This window comes from Brachionichthys hirsutus, chromosome 4, assembly GCF_040956055.1.
Source record: "Brachionichthys hirsutus isolate HB-005 chromosome 4, CSIRO-AGI_Bhir_v1, whole genome shotgun sequence".
Taxonomy (NCBI): domain Eukaryota; kingdom Metazoa; phylum Chordata; class Actinopteri; order Lophiiformes; family Brachionichthyidae; genus Brachionichthys; species Brachionichthys hirsutus.
Window position 1 is genome coordinate 13537445 of NC_090900.1, and position 24961 is coordinate 13562405.

General features: G+C 42.7%; 1 protein-coding gene across 1 annotated transcript in view; it reads left to right on the plus strand.

The window, feature by feature from the left end:
* LOC137918163 (voltage-dependent N-type calcium channel subunit alpha-1B-like) overlaps positions 1–24961 on the plus strand; it is a 57445-nt gene that overhangs the window by 25290 nt on the left and 7194 nt on the right. Inside the window, exons 15-42 of the mRNA XM_068760915.1 lie at positions 51–123; positions 202–319; positions 467–534; positions 792–898; positions 1637–2449; positions 2534–2727; positions 3570–3690; positions 4576–4705; positions 4917–4976; positions 6537–6643; positions 7167–7178; positions 9179–9199; positions 10694–10790; positions 10913–11073; positions 11193–11330; positions 12574–12775; positions 12867–13031; positions 13438–13548; positions 13626–13709; positions 13804–13806; positions 15761–15877; positions 16028–16093; positions 16230–16321; positions 18584–18734; positions 18929–19056; positions 19264–19360; positions 23242–23347; positions 24757–24864. Coding sequence (XP_068617016.1) covers positions 51–123; positions 202–319; positions 467–534; positions 792–898; positions 1637–2449; positions 2534–2727; positions 3570–3690; positions 4576–4705; positions 4917–4976; positions 6537–6643; positions 7167–7178; positions 9179–9199; positions 10694–10790; positions 10913–11073; positions 11193–11330; positions 12574–12775; positions 12867–13031; positions 13438–13548; positions 13626–13709; positions 13804–13806; positions 15761–15877; positions 16028–16093; positions 16230–16321; positions 18584–18734; positions 18929–19056; positions 19264–19360; positions 23242–23347; positions 24757–24864 — 3650 coding nt within the window. The remainder of the gene's footprint in view (positions 1–50; positions 124–201; positions 320–466; positions 535–791; positions 899–1636; positions 2450–2533; positions 2728–3569; positions 3691–4575; positions 4706–4916; positions 4977–6536; positions 6644–7166; positions 7179–9178; positions 9200–10693; positions 10791–10912; positions 11074–11192; positions 11331–12573; positions 12776–12866; positions 13032–13437; positions 13549–13625; positions 13710–13803; positions 13807–15760; positions 15878–16027; positions 16094–16229; positions 16322–18583; positions 18735–18928; positions 19057–19263; positions 19361–23241; positions 23348–24756; positions 24865–24961) is intronic.

The following is a 24961-nucleotide window of genomic DNA, read 5'->3' on the forward strand; positions in this document are numbered from 1 at the left end:
GTGAATGCATCTTTGGTGGCTGATGACATTCTGTTTGCTTCCACTTGCAGATTTAATTTTGAAGATGAAACACCGACAACCAACTTTGACACATTCCCTGCAGCGATTCTCACCGTCTTCCAGGTAAAGGTCAACTCCATCATGCTTTCCTCTTTCCCTCTCTGGGCTGGACTTAGCGTCAACTCTCTGTCTCTCCTGCAGATCCTCACCGGGGAGGACTGGAATGCAGTCATGTATGACGGGATTGAATCACAGGGAGGTGTCCATGGGGGAATGTTTTCCTCCATTTATTTCATAGTTCTCACGCTCTTCGGAAACTGTATCCTGCCCAACTGACTCAAGTAGATTCACCTTTGGCTGCCTCATGTCACTGTGAAAGTATAAATCATTGATTTGATGCAATTGTTAATATTTATTATGTGCTCATCAATCATTTGATTTTTTTCCTGAGTCTACAAATAACTAGACACACTCCTCAACGTTTTCTTGGCTATTGCTGTCGATAACCTTGCAAATGCCCAGGAACTCACTAAGGTACATTATTTATAGCTGGTGTTGTAGCACTTTATAAAAGGGCATTTCATTCTGAATGAAAAGGATTTGTGGTGTTAGTCCAGGTTGAGCTCTCCCGGCTGCTCGATTTTACTGGGTCTGACTGTATTGATGATGTTGCTGCCCGTGTCGGTGAAAATAAAAGGTCATCGTAATGTTCAGTAAAGGCCACAATATGTGAAAGGACGTCTATAGTCTGCATGCATGTATGGATGTATGTTTTTGCATGTCTTATTCAGGATGAAGAGGAGCAAGAGGAGGCCATCAATAAGAAGATAGCCCTCCAAAAGGCCAAGGAGGTAAAGGAGGTCAGCCCCATGTCGGCCGCTAACGTTTCCGTCACTGCGTAAGTTAATTTCTTGTAATGTTTTCCCTAGCTTTCTGAAACCTGTTTCTTACCCAACACACGCAAAGAAAGAATATACACACTCTGGACTCATTTGTTGTGCAATTAACATGTTAACTGACAAACTGTTCATCAGTACTGTATATGCAAGTACACAAGACCACAGGACACCCACAGAAAGAATATCAAGCCTGACACCTCATTAATAATAATTATTAATGACGTCCAAAAACAATAACAAAAAAAGAAAAGAAATCGCAGCCAAAAGAAAAACAAAGTAAATAGGACTGGAAATGCAAAAATAAAATACCAAACTCACAGTCACAACAATCTCTAAAGGGAGACGGGCTGGATGTCCAATAGCAAAACAAAAAAATCACAGCCTACACAAATTCAAGGTAAGTACGAATTTGTGTACCACAAGATTCATAGCACGGGGAAATGCAGGAGGGACAAAGCAATAATATGTTGCATGGTGAGCAGCTGAGCAGTCAAAATGAGGGGAAGATGGGTCACAGGTGAATCTGCTCCGCTCTGCCAATCTGTCCTCCCACTGCAGAGAGAGAGAGAGAGAACAGAATGAATGACAAGAAATAACAGGAACACAAATGATCAAAATAAACCTACAAAAACCAAACCCTGACACAGCTTACCAGTATTCATCGGAAATGCTTTTGTCTAGAGAACTGCAGCAACAATGTAAAGCAACAACATTTTGAAGCTACATTTAACAGTAAGATTTAAATGTGGTTTGGATTTTCTTTCTGGTTTTTCTGCTAGTAAGGAGCAGCAAAAGTCAGCAAAGACGATGTCGGTGTGGGAGCAGAGAGCTAACCAGCTGAGGAAGCAGAACCGGGCAAGCTGCGAGGCTCTGTACTGTGAGCTGGAGCCCGATGAGCGCCTCCGCTTGTCCTCGGCCCTCCACATCCGGCCTGACATGAAGACCCATCTTGACCGGCCACTGGTTGTTGAACCTTGTGACGGGCCGTTGCTGGGCAGCCAACCGCACCACCCTAACAAGCCCTGCGTGCCAGAGAAGATGGAGACTATCGCTAACCCTCCTCCTCCCGTGTCCTGCCACCCCCGCCGCCACCACCACCACAGAGACAAGGCCAGAATGAGAGAAGAGATGAATGATAATGGAGACACCAGTAAGGATGGGGGCCACCGCATCCGTCACAGCTGTTCCAGAGACCATGAGGGCAGTTGCGGCAAAGATGGGAAGAGCGAGTCCCGTAGCAGAGAGGGAGGCAGGAGGCATCACCATCAGAGTTCAGTGGATCAAAGTGGCGGAGTCATGAGTGAGAAAGAGCATCGCCATCATCATTCACATCGACGAGGGGGCAACGGGACCGCCAACAGTGGGGGTAAAGCAGAGCGAAGATCCCGCCATAAAGACGGACGCTCAACAAATAGGGATGGAGACAGAAATTCTACAGCAGACAATGGCATAAGTGGTGAGAGGAGGAAAAATCGGACTCAGGGGTCCAGGGGTCAATCCACAGTAAAAAAAGAAGAGACCAGCGAGAAAGAAAAGACTCACGGTCCCAGGTACGCACCACATCGTCATTTAACTCCAGGCGATCAAGGTGAGATGTATTGATGTTAAAATCAGGGATGCTTTATCTTTTCCAGGGAGAGGTTCGGTGACTCAGAGGGGGAGTCACTGGCCATGTCACCCCAGCAGGACTCTGGGGCGGGCGACTGGCCTTCTGACCGACTGGAGGACTCCGACAACCAGAGAAATGCCAGCCGGACTGCCCAGACTCCCATCCAGATTCCTCCTGTGACTGTCACCTTCCCACCTGGAGACACCACCCTCATACAGTGTATGTTCCACAGGACGACAGCATGCACATGGAGAACTAAACTAAAACAAAGAAATTACGTTAGGAATCACTCTTTATTGTTTAGTACATTATTATGTTTATTAAATGTCTATTTAAAAACATTTTTGGAGTATATTAATATTTTGGTATATTAACTCTTTAAGTGCCAGCAATTTTCAGCTCAGCTATATGCTAATGCCCCAGTTTTTGCTAATTTTGCCCAATTTTCCAAGCCCCTCATAATATTCTTTCCTCTGACTATGCAAACACCAAATCTACCAAATGAAAGATTAAAGTATTTTCTTTCATCATGAAAAAAAAAGTATGTTTCTACCATTTTATAGGCCTCTCTTCAACGGCTCATAGAGTCAATGGCTCTGAAGCAGATTTCAATGTTAGCAGTGAATGTTTGTATTATAAAAAAAACATATTTAGAAGTCAATGGCATACAATGAGTTAATAATGACAGAATAAAAGTTTGGAAAACGAAACGAGTATTACCGGTAAGATGTTGGTCACAAACTGAAAATGAAAAATCACAAATAGTTTTTTTTTTTGCATTTTATGCCTTTAGTAAAGCTGTCATTCAAGATGAAATTAGCGAATTGATTCAGAGATTTATCAATATCTACTAATGATAGCAGATGCTTTGGTAGGGCTGGGGCCTGATGCCACATTATCAGCTACTTCCAGTAACTGTTGACACAGGGATGCGATCTAACGTGTGCCGGGTGGGTGCAGCTGTTTCTGATGTCTGTGTTAACTCCGAGGTCCCTCCTGATAAACAGCTGAGACGTGACCATCAGGATCGTCATGATGCTGTAATCAGTCTGTCTTCCCAGTGAACAGCATCGACTGTGAGACCATGCCAATGAATGAGAAGACCCTGGAGGGTGCGGCTCAAAGTGGACCCAAACCCATCCTGCCTTACAGGTCCATGTTCATGTTTGGACAGACCAACCCGTGAGTTACGCCGCCCCTGCTTTAATTTACTGTTTGCGTGAACCGATACAACAACCATCAATAAATAGGCAGGTTGGTTTTTACTGTATGACATCCTTTATACCTTATGTCTTCATTTTTCCTTTTAAATGACAACCTTGTCTCATGGATTTCTTCCTTTTTTGTATTGTCTATATTTTATCTGTCGATGATATGTTTCTTGTCTGCATGCTACTTATCGGTTGCTTTATTACATTATTACACTCTTATTATGCTGCAGTGTTCAAATAATTTCTAAAAACTTGAGATATGTTGAGAAGGGTTCTCCATCATTCACTTCAGGCCAGACTTTTGAATATTAGACTTTGGGTTCAGTCCTCAGTGATAGTGCTAAGGTCCAGACACATAAAGCTTCTCAGATGCAGACAGATCAATTCGAACACACTCAGCACATATTATAAATGCAGTTTACTGTGTATGAGAAGCTGCTTCACAGTCCACAATGATATTCATTTTTGATGTAGGTTATTCACAGTTGGCTTTTTACCAGAGATTATGTAGAAGCAACATTTTGGTGTAAAAGATTCCAAGTACAAGTAGAGAGTAAATAATAGTTCAGCAGTTTAGTGGTAGGAATCCTACGTGTGTCTCCAGTAATCATTAGAACAGTCAAAAATAACAGGGGAGGGCAATCATCCACAAAATAGAGAAACAGCAAGGAATAAGATGGAAACACAATTGAAAACCACTTCAGTGTGTACCTCTGGGTAGTGTTACACAGTTCCCTGAGCAAAGATGTGTGTATCGAAACGTAGACAGTGAAGAGATTAGCTGCTTTCGCCTCCTAATGTTTGTTGTATTACCTCTCCACCCCACCCCTGTCTCTCCCCACCTTTCTCTGCTCAGGGTGAGGCGGTTATGTCACTACATAGTGACTCTGCGTTATTTTGAGATGTCCATCCTTGTCGTCATAGCGATGAGTAGCATCGCTTTGGCAGCAGAGGACCCTGTCTGGACGAATGCTCCTCGTAACAATGTGAGATAATCAGTGCACTTATCATGAATTGTCCTTCCTTGTTTGCTGTTGGTTGGTTTAAATGTTTTAAAGCCCTGTCTCAGTTGTTGAGGAGGTCGTGCCATTAGCCCTTAGATGTGAATCTCCATGTTTTTTTGAACACCTTCCATTGGATTATTTATCTGCCTTGACCCAAGAGGAGAGTCAGTTTATTCATTTTTCTCTTTCACAGGTGCTCAAATACCTGGACTATGCCTTCACTGGCGTGTTCACATTCGAGTTGGTGATCAAGGTAAGAACATCATGCCTTCATAGTCTCTTATTTGACTCATTGTTGTGATGATTCTGTATTTAATTTGGATATATTAGAGCCAGGATGCTTCCTCCTTACTGAAAGTACTTGAGTGGTGAAGGTGAATGGGCTGAGGATATTAAGGAAGTCAGTGCCAGGACCTCTACTTCATTTGGATCTTTACAGTTTATTCAGACTATATGTTTGACTGCAGGTTATAAATTGTTCTTGGTATCTTTATACATCAACTGTGAAAAGTAAATTGATGTGTATTTTTCACTGATTTTTAAATCCATAAAAGGGGTTTTCAATGTTGAAATTAAATATTTCTTTACCGACCTCATTCTGGATCCGATCAAGATGAAATTCGGTAGTAAGATAGAGATCCCCACCCTACATGACTGTGTCAAATTCCATAACCATCAGACCAAATTTTGAAATTTGCAATGTTAACAAAGATTTCAAAGTTATCCAGAATCCAGGGTCTCTTGTGGATTTAACCAAAATAATCCATTGTTGGTAAGACTTCTAACATTTCCTGGGAATTTAATCCAGACCCGTCCAGAACCTTCTGAGTTATCTTGCTAAGAGACGGACGATCGGATGGATGGACGGACAAACAAAGGGCGGAGGTAGTAATAAGATATGGGCCCCATGAGAATGGCTGCCATTGTTCTGTTGAAGTGGAAGAGTCAGGAGCACAGACACCCTCACTGCTAGGAAAAAAAGTGTGCAAACTTAAAATTTAGAAATTGCTTATGTTCAGTTCTGCCTTAAAATTTCATAACATGCAAATTGGAGAAACATTTTTGAATTGCACACTATTAGGGTGAAGTGTCCTTGAATTCTGTCCGTATGTAACACATCAACTGATAGTAAGGTACCACCTTAGACTGGTTTTCCACCTCTTTATCAGGATTGACTGGCCAGTGCTTACATTTCTGCCACTTGCGCTCTCTTTCACCAAGTTTATCACAATCTGTCGACTAGCTCCTGTATGATCCACAAACATGCTGAAGAACGCCTTTTTTGTAATGCTAAACGAAATGAGGCTTGAGGCACCGCACATTTCCACGGTCATTTCGCTCTTGATACATCCGAACTTTGACGTGAGAATGTACGTACACCAGGTTTTTATGCATACACACCTTTTGTGCATGAGGCCCCTCATGATCTGTAAGCTTTTATTCTCATTATATGTTTAACACTTTTTACGCTGCAAACACACAATGAAATTAAATTTTCACCCAAGTACAAGGGCCCCTTGAAACGACCACACGCATCATGCATATATGGATAGGGGCCCCAGAGGGTTGGGGCCATGATCGGCCACCAGCACACATTCCTCATTACGTCTGGACTGGGACTTGAACCGGTGGACTTTTCCACTTCCCAACCCAAGGCCCAACCCACGGAGCCACTTCCGCCCGAGGTCATACAGGTCCTCTCGGAAATAAACTATTTATTGTTCTGCAACATGCCCAACCCTCCCAGTGAGTTTCCTGGAAAACTTTGGCAGGTCAAGTGTAAAAGAGGCTTCTCATCCTGTCTTTGGTTTAGATGGTGGACCTTGGTCTGTTGCTCCATCCTGGATCCTACTTCAGAGACCTATGGAACATCCTGGACTTCATAGTGGTCAGTGGGGCGCTGGTGGCTTTTGCATTTTCGTAAGTCTCCCACATTTTTGTCACCAATTTTGAATTCTCCATATATTATTAGTTAATCCTGATTATCTGATTTGGAGGATACCTCTGGGGCCTCATGTACAAAGACTTCCGTGGATTTCTTACTGAAACATAGTGTGCGCTCAAATCCAGAAAACGTGCGTACGCCAGCCATGGATGTACGTACACCAGGTTTTTATGCATACACACCTTTTGTACATGAGGCCCCTCGTGATCTGTAATAACACTGAAGGATGCTTTCACCAAGCTTTCAAAGCTGCTCACTGTTTGTCTTGCAGCCTGTTCTGTCAGGCTGCTGATCTCATGATCATCAGCTGTTACTGATTTATACATACATCACACAAGAACTTCAGGAAACAAGCATTCAAGTCTTTGTGTGTTATAAATGACCATATATACAGTAAGAATAAAAGTGTGCGTGTGTGTGTGTGTGTGTGTGTGTGTGTGAGTGATGTGTTTACTGACACCTTCTCTTCCCTGTTTCTTTGCTGGGATCGTTTTGAAGGAGCTTCATGGGGTAATGCCTCCTCTACCTCTCTCATCATGCCTGTGTCACACATGCTGTGTGTATGTATGTGGGAGAGGAAACATACATAAATTAAACTGTAAAAACAAGTCATTTCCTCACATGTTCAGTCTTACCTCTGCCGATATCCAGACCGGTCATACGGTCAGTAGAGCTACCGTCTAAAATATATTGCTCTTGTTCTTTTAGTAGAAGTTTCAGTCAATTCAGTTGAGAAGAGTCTGCCAACATGTTCTAGTAGTCTACTGATGAATTCCAACAGTGGTGTAGGAGATAAACACAAAAAAATAAACCATATAGAATTTTCATATTTGACGTCCAGTACTTGATCAGACACTTCAGTTCTGATCAAATACATTTAGTTTGTCAGAAATTCAAAAAATAAGAATTTAAATAAATCAATATATCAGTTCTGTGTTTTCAGGGTATCGCTCATCTGAACAACTAAAACTATAATGTAATACTGCATTCCTTTGTTTCTGAAAAACAAACATGCATAGCGTCTTTATTTGGAAATGTTGTTACACTGCAAATATATATAAAATAAAATGAATATGAGCAGAAAATGGCTTAATACTAGTGAAATTATACAACATGATCATTTTACCTGTCAAGAAATCTTAAATAAGTTGGTTTGGTCTGGAAATAAGCAGGCTGTATTAAAAACTACTACATTAATTTAAAACAAGATAGTAACTGTAATTAGCTGTTCCTGTTAAAGACTGTAAGATGTGGCTGATGAAGTGAAATCACTTGTGCATCTGGGTGTCTCCTGCATCATGGCTCGGTTGTGCCTGGGACACACTCCCATCACATACAGGTTTTCATTTGCTTGGCATCCTTATCTTCCCGAGCCTCTGATCGGAGGCGTCGTCATCAGCACTTTGCTTCATCACTGCTATGCTTGGACTGAAATGATAGCATCAGTTTCACACTCTGTAGTTCATTCAGCTGAGGCTCTCTGATGCAGCAGCCACTGCTGGAGGCCATGGGAACATCCCCGGAATAGCCATCGTCTCTGGCATTTTAGCATGCATGTTGCTGCACGGCATCCGTGCTGTTAGCTGCTGTTAGCTTTATTGACTTTCAACAGACCATACAACCACATCCATTCATCTTCCGGGACAATTCGTTTTCTCTCTGACTCACCATCATGAGGAGATGTTGCTTTGCTTCCACTGCTGCTGTGCTGAATAACATCCCTAAATAAATATTATACATGATGCTTTCAGTGACTGACAACCTTTTCTAAATACTTTCTTTCTGATTTATACACTTTGTATTGAACACTTTGGATCTCCATCACTATGATTGTCTTTGCTCTTTATTAAATTTACTAAATTAAATTTGATGGCTTGTCATTTTAATTTAAATTCAGAGGTCACTCCCATGTGGTCGGTTACAGAGAGGTCCGCTTTATCAGAAAGCTCTCATTCACTCTACATGCATGTTGTCATGCCTGCAATCTGTTTGATCGATTGCCTGTGTGTTGGACTACAAACCATCAAAACTGAACCTATGAAGTGTCATCTCATATACTGGAACCGGTCAAGCCTTTAAATATTCCCTTCATATGCTAGTGACAGCCTAGTTCTCAGGACTGGATTACGATTAGATTATGTTCTATGAGGCACTTTACGTTGGCATTCACTTATTTTAGTAAATGTTTTGGTTGCCGCTGTGAAGTTTTGGTAGTACACAATTAAAGATCAACATCTGAGTCATAACCTGTAGCTTAGCTGCCAGAAGCCAGATGCTCATTCAGCATCCAGTGTCACCTGCTCCTAATAAAACCTGTTCTTCCTTATTCGTATTTACTCACCTAGTTGTCTGCTACCAACCTAAATATAGATAAAATTATTTGTTTTTATAAATATAAACTTTGGCGTTATCATTTGATGCAAACGTAGGATTTTAATTTGCTTGTGTGTGTAAAGCATCCATAAATGTGCTGTACCTTGTTTTTACCACTGTTTTCCCCCCCCAAGTAGATCACAACAAGGTGTGACCAGGTGGGGAACATTCCTATGACACCCTGACCCCTCACCATCTTCCTTACCCCCTCCCTCAAATCCAGACCTCCCTACTCTTCCTTCTTTTTCCTGTGCTTAGACAATTTTCACGTATCCAGTGAATCAACTGCCTTTCTCACGTGACAGTAGCCTTTGTTTGACATCTTTAAAGTGACAACTTCTTCTTCCTTCCATTGTTGGTTCTCCGTTTCATTCCAAAATGCTTTATTAAACAGGACAATCAGACTCATATGGTTCTATATTTAATTTCATTTGACGTCAAAGAGTAATGTGGATATTGAGTTATTTAAATTACCTAGATTTACCAATCTAGGTAATTTAATTAACATCCAATAATGTTTGTGGCAGTCATAATTTATTTAAATTTCATTTTGGAATGAACCCTGTCAATTAATGGTTATTGTAAAACCAACTCTTTCCTCATGTGTTGGTCCTCATGACAGATGCCATCTATTCACACTGAATTCCCCTCCTTTCTATACACTACCATCCATTACCACAGTTAGGATTGTCACAATTACTTTGCAATCACAACTGCATAAAAGAACCCATAAAATGTTGACATGGATCCAGCTAAACAGGAAAGGTTTTCTATTTTCTTTAACGTTGCATTTTTTGAGGTCCCCCCTGATGATTTCCAAAAACTGTAGACAGATGTGGCATAGATGACAATAGATATACAGACTGATCAAAATACATTCCAGTGCCCACCCGACACTTCAGCTGTATGCATCGACTGTGCAGCCAGGTGTTGCCTCTTATTTAAATCTGTACATTTTAATTTCACATGGAGTTCATGTTGGTGAACCTCAGCCTGTGACTACACTACAAGGTGACACAGATGTGTGGCACCTTCACTGCCAGTTTTCACCTGCATATGTTTTTGTGTTCCGCGACTCTTTCACGTCTTCCAGCCTTCTTTCCTCCAGCTGGCCACTCTAGCAATCAAGGCCCTACATCTGGGCACAATACAGAGGGGCAAAACTTCAATCCACCCATTCCAAACTCTCCTGCTACTGCCATTCTTATTTGGCAAAAATACCTCTACCCTTTCCATTTTCTCAACATTCCTTGAGTACCCCATTTGTCGGGCGAGAGTCTCCATGCCCTTGTAAACTAACCCAGTAGTTTGTCATCAGCTGATTCTTAGATCTAGTGGCATTTCATTCATTGCTACCTGTGATGCTGGCACTAACTTAGAGCAACCCCATTATCCATTTGTTATATAAATGTATAGAAAAAATGGTATTCATCATTTGTATTTACTAAAGGAGGTGTGAGTGACAGGATACGCAACTCAGCCCATCACATTGGTTCACTTCCTGCACCATCATCTCTCCCTATTCATCTTGTTCACACAGCCAAAGACCTGACGTGAACAGCAGAAATAAATAGAAGCCATATTAGAAAGGTAGAAAAACATTCAGTAGAGCATGTATTTATGAATGATCTAACTGTTTTTGCTTTCCACAGGGGGACCAAAGGCAAAGACATTAGTACTATAAAGTCACTGAGGGTTCTGCGTGTGCTGAGGCCTCTCAAGACCATCAAACGCCTGCCAAAACTCAAGGTCATCCTTATGATTAACTTACTATATAAATGTAATGATGGTAGAACAGCCATGTCCATCATAAAACTGCTTGTGAACCCAATTAATAGATAGAGGTTTTTGTTATAATCTGTGTTTTTCAGGCTGTATTCGACTGTGTGGTCAATTCTTTGAAGAACGTGCTGAACATCCTCATCGTTTATATCCTCTTCATGTTCATCTTTGCTGTTATCGCGGTTCAGCTCTTCAAGGGAAAATTCTTTTACTGCACAGATGAATCCAAGAGTCTGGAGAAGGACTGCAAGTTAGTCGAAATCCACTACTGTACATCTGTGCTTTGCATTTCATACAACTGTAAATTTGTCAGATACAGTTATCAACTGTATCTGATAAATTTGACAAAACTGCCTTCATATCTGTCAGAGGACAGTTCCTGGACTATGACAAAGACGAGGTGGCCGCCATGCCCAGAGAGTGGAAAAAATACGAGTTCCATTATGACAATGTGCTGTGGGCCTTCCTGACCCTCTTCACTGTGTCCACTGGGGAGGGCTGGCCAACGTAAGTCAAGATTAATTTGATGGTATAACTGTAAAATGTTCTACTGGATCTTACATGTGATGCTGGTCAAATGATCACCGTGGAATATATCACCAAGAAGGACAGATGGTGGTGGACTTTGCCAAAATGATGGAAATGGCAGTAGTTAACACTTATTTCCAGAAGAGACTAGAACATAGAGTGACTTACAAGAGTGGAGGTAGGAGCACAAAGGTGGACGACATCTTATGTCGATGGAGCAGTTTAAAGGAGGTTGGTAACTGTAAGGTTGTGGTAGGAGAGAGTGGAGCCAGCCAACATAGGCTGGTGGTGAGGAAGATGACTCTAGTGGTGAAGAAGATGAAGAGGACTAAGGCCGAACAGAGGACAAAGTGGTGAAGGCTGAAGAATGAAGAGTGTTGTGTGGCTTTCAGGGAAGAGGTGAGACAGGCTTTGCACCCAAAGCCTGTCTCATCTTGCAAGATATGCTTCCAGAAGACTGGAAGGCAACAGCTAGGGTGATCAGGGAGACAGGTAGGAGAGTATTGGGTATGTCTTCTGGAAGGAAAGGAAACCTTGTGGTGGAACCACAAAGTGCAGAAGTGTATAGAGGAAAATAAGTTAGCTAAGAAGAAGTGGGACATTGAGAGGACAGAAGAGATTAAGCGAGAGTACAGGGAGATGAGACGCAAGGAAAAGGTAGAGTTGATAGAGGGCATATGATGACCTGTATGCCAGATTAGATAGTAAAGAGGGAGAGACGGATCTGTACAGGCTGGCCAGACAGAGATGGGAAGGATGTTAAGCATGTTAGTGATTAAGGATTGAGATGGCAATGTGATGACAGAGGCCAGTAGTGTGCTAGGGAGATGGAAGAAGTATTTTGAGAAATTAATTCATCTTCTGAACCACTTTGTACATTACCGGGCCGCGGGCCATGCTAGAGCCTATCCCAGCAGTAAATTGGCAAGAGGCGGGGTACACCCTGTACAAGCCACCAGTTCATCGAAGGGCCACACATAGACAGACAATTATTTACACACAAACTCACACTTATGAGTAATTTAGTGTCACCAATTCACCTAATTTGCATGTTTTTGGTGGTAGAATTGCAGTTGAAAAGTGGCGGAAATGTTTCCGAGCATGTTTGAAAACTGTAAAGTAAGACGTTTGTCTGCTAACTGCTAACATAGCAGCTTCATTATTATAATTTTTTGTGTGAGGGATTTAGGTGTAAGTGGTATTCGTATTTGTGTTCTTCCAGCGTCTTGAAGCACTCTGTGGATGCCACCTTCGAGGACCAGGGTCCCAGTCCTGGCTACCGTATAGAGATGTCCATATTCTATGTTGTCTACTTTGTAGTCTTTCCTTTCTTCTTTGTCAACATCTTCGTGGCCCTCATCATCATCACCTTCCAGGAGCAGGGAGACAAGGCCTTGTCTGAGTGCAGCTTGGAAAAGAATGAGGTAGAGCATGGACCTGACGATAGATGGATGGTCGGATACCTTCATCCTGTTGATTAATGAGGAGAGTGACACAGAGGTTTCTTTGCTACAGAGGGCCTGCATTGACTTTGCCATAAATGCCAAACCTTTGACACGCTACATGCCTGCGAACACGCAGTCCTTCCAGTATAGGATGTGGAAGTTTGTGGTCTCACCTCCATTTGAGTACTCCATCATGATCATGATCGCTCTCAACACTGTGGTCCTCATGATGAAGGTAAGAACATTTGAAGAAGATATTAATAATTCTATGCCAAAATGAGACAATTTTCTGCAGAAGCAAGGGGCGAGTCTTGGGTTTTTTGTTTGTGAAAAGAATAGCTCTTTCAGATTAGAATGATATCATTGTGTTGCCCTTATGAATCTACAGCATGCCAATTAACTAAGCCTGGCTGTGGTAATTGGTAAGTGTGGTTTATCCATCAAGATTTTGCAGTATCCACTGCTATCGTTCACATAGTGAAGCTTGATGGCACTTCGATTGGATTGCTCAAAGCACCCAAAAAAACAAAACAATAATAATAATAATTCATAACCCTCTCCAGGAACTGTGACCCCATTGTGCTGGCAATGGAAGCTTGATGATAGTGTAGCTTGACACAATATTTACTCCTGTCTTTCAGTTTCATGGAGCTCCAGACTTCTATGAAGCGATGCTGAAGAACCTCAACATCGTCTTCACAACTCTCTTCTCTCTGGAATGTATCCTCAAGATTATTGCTTTTGGTCCACTAGTGAGTAACATTTATGAGGCGCTTTAAATATCCAAATAATAAATACTAGGTTATGACATACAGTTGTTGTTTCTCAGAGCTACCTGAAGGATGCCTGGAACGTATTTGACTTTGTGACCGTGTTGGGCAGCATCACTGACATCCTGGTCACTGAAATCAATGTAAGATCAATTCATGTGAAAACCACATTGCTGTTGATGATGATGAGCGGCGACACGCTGCACAGCTAGAAGGCAGGAGAGGACGGAGATGAAGACTGTGTCTCTTTGTCGATTGGATCAAATAATTCTGGATAGAGGCGGGGTCCACCTCAAGGAGTGCTATAAAGTTAAATAGAAAATGTCTTCACTCTTTCCAGACAATTTCTCTTTGTGTATTGTGAAATGATCTCCGATCTTTCGCCTGTATGTTGAGCTGTATCAGTTTCATGATATGACTGTTACTGTTCTCTCACTTTCCCTTCTCCTCGTCTTCTTGTCTTTCACTCTTTTCTTTATATCTCTCTTCCTTTCTCTCCCTCCCAATTTTCATCTTGTCTATTGTCATCAATGTTGCCATGCTGTGCTTCCAAACATTACTAGACTATGGTGAGTAAATTTATCTTGCTTTTATGCATATTATTTTATTCAGTGTATGAAATATTATGGCATCTTGAACATGAGTGACATGTTTGAGATTAAGGAACTTGTTACCACATATTCCATTATAATTAAATTAAATATAAATTCCAACTAGGAACAGGAGGCAGAGCTAGAAGTGGAGGAGATGAAGATGCTGAGGTTCTCCTTGGGAGTGACCAGGTTGGACAGGATTAGAAATGAGACAATAAGAGGGACAGTGAAGGTTAGACGTTTTGGAGACAAGGTCAGAGAGGACAGACTTTGATGGTTTGGACATGTCCAGAGGAGAGACAGGGACTATATCGGTAGAAGGATGCTGAGGATGGAGCTGCCAGGGAACAGGGCTAGAGGTCAACCCAGGAGAAGAGACATGGACGTAGTGAGGGAGGACATGAGAGTGGCTGGTGTTGGGGAGGACGATGCAAAGGACAGGGTGAAGTGGAGAAGGTTGACTTGCTGTGGAGACCCCTCACAGGACAAGCCAAAGGTACAGTAGTAGAAAAGCACTCGGAGACCGGCAACCTCCGCTAGGCAGCTCATTCCCATCGTAATTGGATTTACACTATCGACATGGTGATCTGGATCATCATCAAAATGTTATACATTGTTCTTGGTATCTTTATACACCAACCATGAAAATTAAAAGTGAAATTTTTATAAAATGTGAAGTTTGAGAATATGGACCGAGCGTTCGATATTATATATATATATATCGGCGTTCGGTATATACATATTGGTGTTTGGTCCTGCAGCATCTCGGCCCTTAGGGGAACAGTTTGGGCACCTCTGTCAAAGTCTAAGATGTGAGAATCGTAAATAGTGTTTGTCCTTCACATCATAGTTTCAGCTTGCAGCTGTGAGAGCACTCCTCAACATATACCATTTCACTAACTCCTCCGTGCTCAATGTCAACTTTATGCCTGAATGAGAAACTCACGCACACACTCACACCTACAGAGATTTTGGGGTAGACCAATTCACCTAAATTGCATGTTTTTGGAGGTGGGAGGAAACCGGAGAACCCAGAGAAACATGGGGAGAACATACAAACTTCTGGTACCTTCTTCCTGTGAGGCGACGGCACTATCCACTGCGCCAACATGCTGCCCATTTTTAAATCAGTGGATTTTTAAGGGCCAATGAAGGCGAGAGGTTTATTTATGCAATCTTAGCTTACTGCGTGACACCATAGCACCTGTATATTTTGTTTTATTCCCTCACACTAGACACAATCCAGGTTTGTATGAGCTGCTGGAAACATATAGACTAGTTCTCCAAATCATATTGTTGATCAAAATTCTGATTTAAAAAAAAAATACAAATAATCATTAAAATTATCCCAAGAGCCTTAATATACAGTTTGATAATAAAACATTCAGAGCATTTGTAAAGGCAGAATTAAAGTTAGGATTGATTCAATGACTAAAACACTGGTGATTGGGTACCTGATGCATCTTTTATGTATTCACTCCTTGTGTATTTTTACTACTGTTTACCCCACCTTGAACAGAGTCCTGATACAAGGGTGATCATCAGTGAGTGATGATGATATTTGGTGGGTAAGTTCTTGATGTCTTGTCTGCGTCTAACAGGACAGGCTGCTGAACTTGAGCTTCCTGAGGTTGTTCAGAGCAGCTCGGCTCATCAAGCTGCTCAGGCAGGGATACACTATCCGCATCCTGCTGTGGACCTTTGTCCAGTCCTTCAAGGTACTCACACATGCACACACTCAAACTATATGTACAACAGTGTGGAATCCACATGGACAAGTTTACTTATAAGTAATTCAAACATCCTGGGATAATATAATTCAAATAATTCATGATTCCACATGCTGTGTTTCTTGCTCTGTCCATTAGGCCCTGCCTTATGTTTGCCTGCTGATTGCTATGCTGTTCTTCATTTATGCCATCATTGGGATGCAGGTGGGTGATGACACTCTGCTGAGGTCACAGAGGCTGTGATATTTACAGAGTGGTTGCTTCTCTGTTGAATGCTGTGGATTGAATATTGCTAAAACAGAAATCATCATCAATCTTATTTTTCTTACCTCTTGTTTAGGTGTTTGGCAACATTGATCTGAATGAGGACACAGCTATCAATCACCACAACAACTTCCGCACTTTTCTCCAAGCCCTCATGCTACTATTCAGGTAGTAAATGAATAATTATTCATGCAGTAAATATTTTGAGCAAATTAAATCAGTCAAATATAGACAGTTTATATAAAAGAAGCATCGTTTTGGACTCCTAGATGACAAGCAACTCAACAAAAAGTTATGTCAGTTAAAATATCTATCAATGTTGGATGAAATTAAGAAAGTTCTGAATCTGAATCACCAACAATGATTTATTTACCCTACCGCTGCCCAACCCATTCTAGAAAGATTTTGAGAAATCTGTTTTATTTTTACTTTTTCAGTAGATATATTGCCTTGAAAACTAACCAACCAATGAAAAAGGTTGAAGAAATAGAAGTGCCTCTCTCAAACCTTAAGGACACTTTACATCCTTCTTTTTTTGGATCAAGCAGAGGGAAAAATTATTGAATCATAAAAAGCAAACAAACAAAAAAAGAGACCACTAGTACCACCACCTCTGGCTTTTATAACAGCTTGCAATGTCTGAGGCATGGACCTAACGCGTGACAAACAGCACTCATCGTCAATCTGGCTCCAACTTTCTCTGTTTGCTGTTCTAAAACCCCGGTTTATATTTATCTGAGAGGAGTCTAACCTCTACTCTACACGAGAGCACAGCAGCTCAACTCAGATATCAGCCCTCCGTTTCAATCGGGTTAAATGATCCTCACAATTTAATTTGGGGAGTTTAACCTGTGGTCGTGTAGGAATCAATTTAGGCTGAGATTTGGTGAAGCATTAGCCCGACCATTCACTAAATTTGATCTGACCTCTGCCCTGCTAACCCCTGTGGTCCTCAAAGACACCCAACAATCATTAAAACCACATACAACGGTTCGGGTCAGTTACGTGAACTGCTTCTTGGGTTTGGTGCAACTTGTTACTCAGGTTTATTTAGAGATCTGGATAGATTAGACTTCTAGGACATCATCATATTTTCTTGTGTGAGGTGGAAAACATTTAATGACTTATCATAGCCTTTAGAACCTTTAAATGTTATTCTGGCATGAACTATATTTTATGTCATGGAAGAAGTCAAGGGGAAAAATAAGAGTTACATTTTATGAATTTTGTTATAAACTTAGATTGGAAGCAAACGCAACAAGCGGGGCAAAGCACCAATTGAATTAATAAATCAGAATGAAACACACTATCCTGTTCAGTCCCTAACCGTTACCGCTCTAATAGGGAGTGTAGACGAGCCAGACAGAGTTAAACAGGTGAGGAGTCTTGAATAAAAAAGTTATAATCCTATTAGAATGGGATAATCCTTTTGGAATGGGATATATTCCTTCTTCCAACCAAGATGAAAGTATAAATCCTTGTAGAGTGTCAGGTACTTTTTCCGGGAAGGATTAATCACAAGAAAATTGATCCTTTATGGCAAACCAGGCCTTTCCATGACCGAGGCAGCAGATTCAGTTCCTCTTGTGATCTCCAACTCTCGAGAGATAGAGAGTAAAATACAGACTGTCAATTCGACCAGTTCTTATCTCAGGCAAAGAGAAAAGATTAAGTCCGTCTTGTCCTTACCGCTGTGTGCTAGAAAACACACTCAACTATCCATCTTTCAGGATCAGAAGGTATTTCTGTCTGTCTCGATGTGGAGGCGCTTTTTATACTTGCTGGGACTTTTTTAACATATCACATTATCACTCTTGACTGTAACATTTGTTTTACATGTTGAATTCATGTTTAAAATGATCATCTTTCAATTATTTATCTTCTCTTACAGTGATGTTAATCATAATATATTGGCACATGATTACTACTGTTTAATTTAATAAGGTAAAGTATTTACTTAAAGATAACCCAGAAGAGTTTATGTAAATCTGAACAGAATGCCACATATTACCAACTACCAATGGTATGGCGCAACCGGAGCTCCACCCTTGAGCCAGGCCTGGGATTGGGGCTCGTTTGCGAGTGCCTGGTGGCCGGGTCTCTGCCCACGGGCCTTGGCCGGGCTCGGCCCGAAAGGTTGACATGGGTCTGTAAAGTGCCTTGAGATAATTTTCTGCTAGGATCTGGCGCTATAGAAATACAATTTAAGTGAATTGGCGGAGGTGGCTGGGGAGAGTTAAGTCTGGAAATCCCTGCTGAGACTCTTAACCTCCGCGACCCGGCCTCGGATAAGCGGTGGAAGATGGATGAATTCAACCTTTTCTGTTTAATGCTTGTGAAGGTAAATTACAAATGTTAGAAAGTGCTGCCAGCCCTTTATGTTCCACCAGTCAAAGTTGTTTTTCTCTCTCTTTGTTTTATGTCCATCAGGAGTGCGACTGGGGAGGCCTGGCATGAGATTATGCTATCATGTTTGAGCCACCGAGCCTGTGACGAGCGATCAGGGACCCAGGGAAAAGAGTGTGGCAGCGATTTTGCGTACTTCTACTTCGTTTCCTTTATTTTCCTCTGCTCCTTCCTGGTCAGTACTAAAAGACAGCTAATGGGAAGCACTGTAACTGTGATTTGTTTTTAAGAATGTGATAAATAGGTCAGGTTCATATTTGCTTTGCCTCCACAGCTCTGCCGATTATGCCAGTCTTCTATTTAGTTGTAAAATTCCAAATCATTTTAAATACTTTAAAACTCAAACACATCACAATATCTGTCTTTCAGATGCTGAACCTGTTTGTGGCTGTCATAATGGATAACTTTGAGTACCTAACCCGAGACTCTTCTATCCTGGGGCCGCATCACCTTGACGAGTTTATTCGGGTTTGGGCTGAGTACGACCCGGCTGCATGGTATGTTCAAGCCCCCCTTTGGTCCTCCGGGGAATAAATGTAAAGTTAAAGTGGAGGGAATAGTTATTCTTATCTGATTCCACTCCTCTATAATTGAAACGAAGGTTACTGAATGAGGTCTCAATCACAGATCTTGTTCCCATACCTTGTTGAATACTGTAAATGTTTTATTAAAGTTATCCTGAATGTGCTTGTTTTTTTCCACAGCGGACGGATTTCCTATAAGGATATGTACAATTTGTTACGTGTTATCTCACCCCCTCTTGGCTTAGGGAAGAACTGCCCTAATAGGGTAGCATACAAGGTTTGAAAATACCAGACATTTCCGTCACTAGGGTGCTTTGAGTACCTCTATGCCAAGAGACTTTTAACTGAATGGCTATGCACCAATGAAATCACCTTTACACAAGCATTCGCCCCACCAATCTGACTGGCTTTGGTTGATGATGCCGAAGAGGAAACAAAGCTTTCAAAGCCAAGCCATTTTCCCAACATGCCATCTGTCATGCTGACTTTCTCCACCTTTAGATGGAAGACTTTGTACAGTTCCTCTGATTCCATCAGATTAAACCCTCAAAAGTCTTTAAAGTAATTTGATCATTACATTCAGATCTTTAAAACATCTGAATCAGATCAAACCCTTTATGAAAAATGTGATTTGATGTATTTATGAAGATGTCTGCCAGTGGAAAGCCAGGTTATGAGTGAAAGCCCCACAGATGTTTGGGATGGCATTGAAACCTTTGTCTCCGTGCACCTTGGTTAAAGTACGAGTGGGATGTTTGCTGGCATGCTAAGGCAGACATCCCGTTACAATGCTGTCATTTCTCTTCCCTCCCATCAGTATCAGTATGTTTGGGTCAATCCACTCTTCTCTCCCTCCTGCTTTCAACAACCAAACTTACGCTCTGTCATTCCATGTTTCCGAACTTCACAGCATCCCTGCTCCTCAACATACAGGAAGACATCCACCTCCCATCTCACTCTAGGAAATCTATTAACAAAAGATTTCTGTGTTTCCTTTCCATTATTCTGTTTTTTCCTCTTTGTTCCATTCCTCCTTCTCTAACTTCCCCATCCTTCTTTGTTTTACGTTATGTTTATTTTTTAATTTCCATCCCTGTCAAGTGGCCGTATCAAGTACCTCGATATGTATCAGATGCTGCGCCACATGTCCCCACCCTTAGGTTTGGGAAAGAAATGTCCACCAAGAGTCGCCTACAAGGTAGACCCTCCACTTCCTCCACATTCTTCCCTGTCCTCAAAAATATTTCTTCCATTGGTGTGAACTCATGCCAATGTGCTCTGCGGTATTACCTTGGTTCTCTTTGTTTTGCTAGTGCGTTCATATTTTTGGTCTAAGCCCCTACCTCATTTTTTCTGTCTTTTGTGTTTGTGTTAACATAGTACATTGTGAGGGCAAATGCCCATCACCTGTAAATATCATAGATTTAAAAATATATTCATTAAAATGGTTCTGGAGGAAAACTGCTGCCTGTCACTATTTCTTTTGAATGGTGTGCCCTAGTTGGGGCTTTCATTTTGTGGAGCAGCGCGTGTGTGTGTGTGCGTTTCTGCTGTAATTCATTGTATATTCGTTTTTCTCTGTGTGGGTCTGTCCTTGCTACTCTTTCCTCTCATTCTTTCCCTCATCTCATTTATTCTATCCACTGTTAGAAATATTTGTTTTTGTGTGTGTGAGTGTGTTTGTGTGGATGCTAGAATGCTGCAGGAGTGTGCCAAAATAAGTCAGTCATATTTTGTTATATTATTTATTTATTATTTATTCCTGAAAATCTGTTCAGATAAATGAGAAATGAACCAAATTTCCACCTAATAACAACATTTGATCTGAATGTCGACTTCCGGATGGCGCCTCCTACGGTCGCCCTGGTGCTATCGTGCTGCGTACTCTTACACCCGTGAAGAGCTACTAAACTTTAGATCAACTATTCCCACGGACCTTTTACAAGTTTTTTTTAGTTTCTGCTGTGGAATTAGTCCATGTTTTGGCCAAATGAGTGAGACGCCGGAGAAGAGGGAAGCGTGCCGGCATCCTCGTCCACCTCCGCAACGTGGATCTTGCACGCCCTTACCTGGAATATTCCTCTCCAAAGTCCGCTCTCTCAGCAACAAGATGGACGAGCTGGCGCTGCTGATGAGGAGAAATAAGGACTTCTCCTCCTATTGCGTTTTGTGCTTTACGGAGACGTGGCTTTGCGGACAGATCCCGGACAACGCGCCACACCTGGAGTTTTTCCGGGTCCTCCGGCAAAACAAAAGGCAGTGGAGTTTGTTTTTACATTAATAACGACTGGTGCACCGATGTGACTGTCATCGCTCAACCCTGTTCTTCTGCTCTGGAATACTTCTTCATACATTGTAAACCATTTTACTCCCCACGTGAGTTCGCGTCATTCATCCTGGCAGCTGTTTACATCCCGCTGGACGCCGATGTGCACGAGGCTCAACGTGCACTAGCGGAAAAGATTTTGTGTTTGGAACGGACTTTCCCTGATTCTCTCGTTATTGTTCTTGGAGACTTTAATAAGGCAAAAAAAGAGGTGAAGTACAGGTTTAGCAGGGAGCTGAAGAACGCTAAATCAGCATATTCACACAGACTCCAGCAGCAGTTCTCTGCTAACGAGCCTTCAGCAATTTGGAGGGGGCTGAGGGCCATTACCGACTACAAGCCAAAAGCCCCCCCGAGCTCTCTGAATGACCTGCCGCTCGCTCAGCATTTAAATATGCACTACTGCCGCTTCGATGGCCCAGCCCTCCACCCCCCCTCCAGACTCTCCAGTCACCCCCTCCTCCCCCACAACATGGAGGGCACCTCATCAAAGGCCTCCACAGACACTCCCCCCCCCCCCCCCCATCTCCCCTGCACTCTGCATCCAGGAGCAAGATGTGCACAGACGGTTCATGAAGCTGAACCAAAGCTGCAGGGCCGTTATTTCCCCCTCCACCCTGAAACACTGTGCCAGTGAGGTGACATTTTTAACACCTCCCTGGAGTCCTGCGCCTGGTTCTCCACCACCTTAAGACCCTCACCGTGTCGTCGTCACCCCCCCCCCCCCCCTTCTGGACCCGTTGCAGTTCACGTACCGAGCCAACAGGTCTGAAGACGACACAATCAATCTGGCCCTCCACTTCATCCTGCAGCATCTGCACTATCCAGGAGCCTACGCCAGGATCCTGTTAGGGGACTTCAACTCTGCTTTCAACACCATTGTGTGAACTGGATGGATGGCCTCCTTGACTACTAACAATCGGTATCGGCCATAAGAAGAAATTATATCGGTCGATCCCTACTCTTTTTATTACTGTTAAAAGATTATTTTCCATGTAGAATATTGTCTAAATGTGTCTAGCAGTCAGTTGTTTGCTGTCTTTCTTATGGATTGTGCAGCCCACTGGTGTGCGTGTGTGTGTGTGTGTGTGTGTGTGTGTGTCCTCAGCGTGTGTGTGTTCCTCAGCTCTCCATCGCTGTCTCATTCTGAATCTGGTCTTTCTTACGTCCTGCACTGCCACTGATATTCACATGTAGGTGAATGCTTTTTATGTTCAGGGGAGCTCAACTCTTATCGCAACAATCCCACAGCATTCTGTATGTATCTGGTTCCACTCGACTTTAATGAATTGTGTGGACTGCTAACACTGCTCAAGCTTAGCAGGACTAGTGCTAGCTGCCACTGTACAAGTAGAGAAAACCCAACCTCTTCAACTCCATGCTGATGATTGCTCAAATGGCAACCACAGAGTCGAGCTCCTGAGACTGTAGACACCTTCATGGTTATGAGTTACACGCCTTCTCTCACCTTTATTTCTGTCAATGTCGGTCTTGCACTAGTGCACTTTAACTTGCAGTGTATTGCATACTGTAGTTAATAGCTGTGAATGTGACTGTGAAGTTTGTCCCCTCTGTAAGTACAGAAAGCTTTTTGTGTGCTGAAACAAGTCCCCAGAACATTTTACCAAAATGGTCAAACCTGCATACATTCAACAGAAGTTAGTACAGCACATTTAAGGTTCTGAAATGTGGGGTGGTGAATCCATGCAGGGGACTGGATCACAGCAGCACACATATTGATTTCTCTGGGTGAGCCATACGTTCTGATTGGGCGGTTTGTTGTTAGTCAGTGATCCATCGTCTCTGCATCACCACTCATCTTCTCTCCTCAGCGCCTCGTCAAAATGAACATGCCCATCGCTGATGACAACACCGTCCACTTCACCTCCATCTTGATGGCTCTGATTCGCACTGCGCTGGAGATTAAGCTTGCCTCAGGTCAGTGAAATTCATCACACACTACACCAGGAGTTACCAACAGGTCCGGACCCAGAAGCCGTCCCATACGGAGACGGACCGACAGCCGAAAACTAAGGTTATGATTTAAAACCTGACGCCGCACTCCTGTTTTAACCACCGCCACAGACACTGACCCAGCAACCTCCACTGACTCAGTGACCGGTGGGAGTTAACGCTCGTATTGAGGTTTGCTAGGTGCTGTTGTGGTGGACTTGGCATAAGTGAAACCTCCACCAAAGGGAAGAGCCCTCATCCCGGGCCCAACAAGGGCAGAGTCACCAGAACCCCAGGAACAACCACAGAAGAACCAACCCAGGGCCCGGGAGCGACAATCACCGACACTGCTGATGAACGAAGACCAGTGCAGCGGCACCGGGCATTTCTGCGCATTCCCAGTGCGTCGTGCCATTCCATTCTCCTACGAGTGTTTTCCTGTCTACCTGATACTTTCTGCACCTTCTCAAAGGTGTACTTGTACTGTGATGACACGGACAATAAAAGTTTTCCATTTCCAGTCACCGTGAAGCCAAGCGCTACAGACGCTTTGTCAGGTTTCCTCGTCTTAGTTTCCGGTTGTTTCGCTACCCCCGTCTCTCTCCGCCTCTCTTCATCACTGTTAAATATTTTTCCATGCCGTCTCTTGAGGGTTTCATTCATTCGCTGACTGCTCGTCACGTCATAACTCTCGCTCTTTGCTGTGTGCGCAGTGAACAAACAAACCTTCACCATAGTAGAGCTAATACTCCCTGCGCACACTCTGACAATGAACGCGCCACTGACACCTACTGTAGTGGGTGTGCAATCAGTCTTTAGTCAAGTACACCGGCAAAAGAAAAGCATGCTCCTCGGAGGGTTATACCCCCCCCCCCCCCCCCCAGGGGGTCGCGCCCCACTATTTGAGAACTGCTGGTTTATACAAACAAATGCTTGACGATCAATGCTGTGATTTCTCAGCTGACTCCTGACTCAGCCAACCCCTCCCAGCCAGAGCTACAGCTGTGTTCTAGAACCTTCAGCTGCTTGTTGCTTTCAGACCTGGATATGAATAAATGTGGCAGCCATTAGAGCCATTAGAAGGATTTGTGCTGTGCTGGGTATGTCTGCTGGTTTCACTGGCTTCACTGGTTTCACTGTGCATTCTCTCCAAATCAATAATTTACGACTTTGCTTGCTTTGTGTCTCAGAAATAGAATCGATGATCTTGTCTGTGCAGGTTCTCAGTCATCCAGATCATGGTAAATCACAAAGAGCAATCAAACGAACAAGTCCAGTTGATTCTTCGTTTTTTGCTGTTCGTAATGAATTATCTTTTTATGCCAAAACCGGCCTGTGACCAGGATTGGTTTACTTGTATTAAATAATATTCTCCTCTATTTCTGGGTTTCCAGGCATGGTAGCCCAGCGAATATCTGACGCAGAGTTGAAGAAGGAGTTGTCCACAGTGTGGCCCAACTTGTCTCAAAAGACCATGGACCTGCTGGTGACTCCACACAAACGTAAGACTTCCTTCTTACTGCTTCCAAACAATCCATCACATCCTCCCTAAATTTCCTTGTGAAGACTACGAATAATATAACTATAATATATTAATAT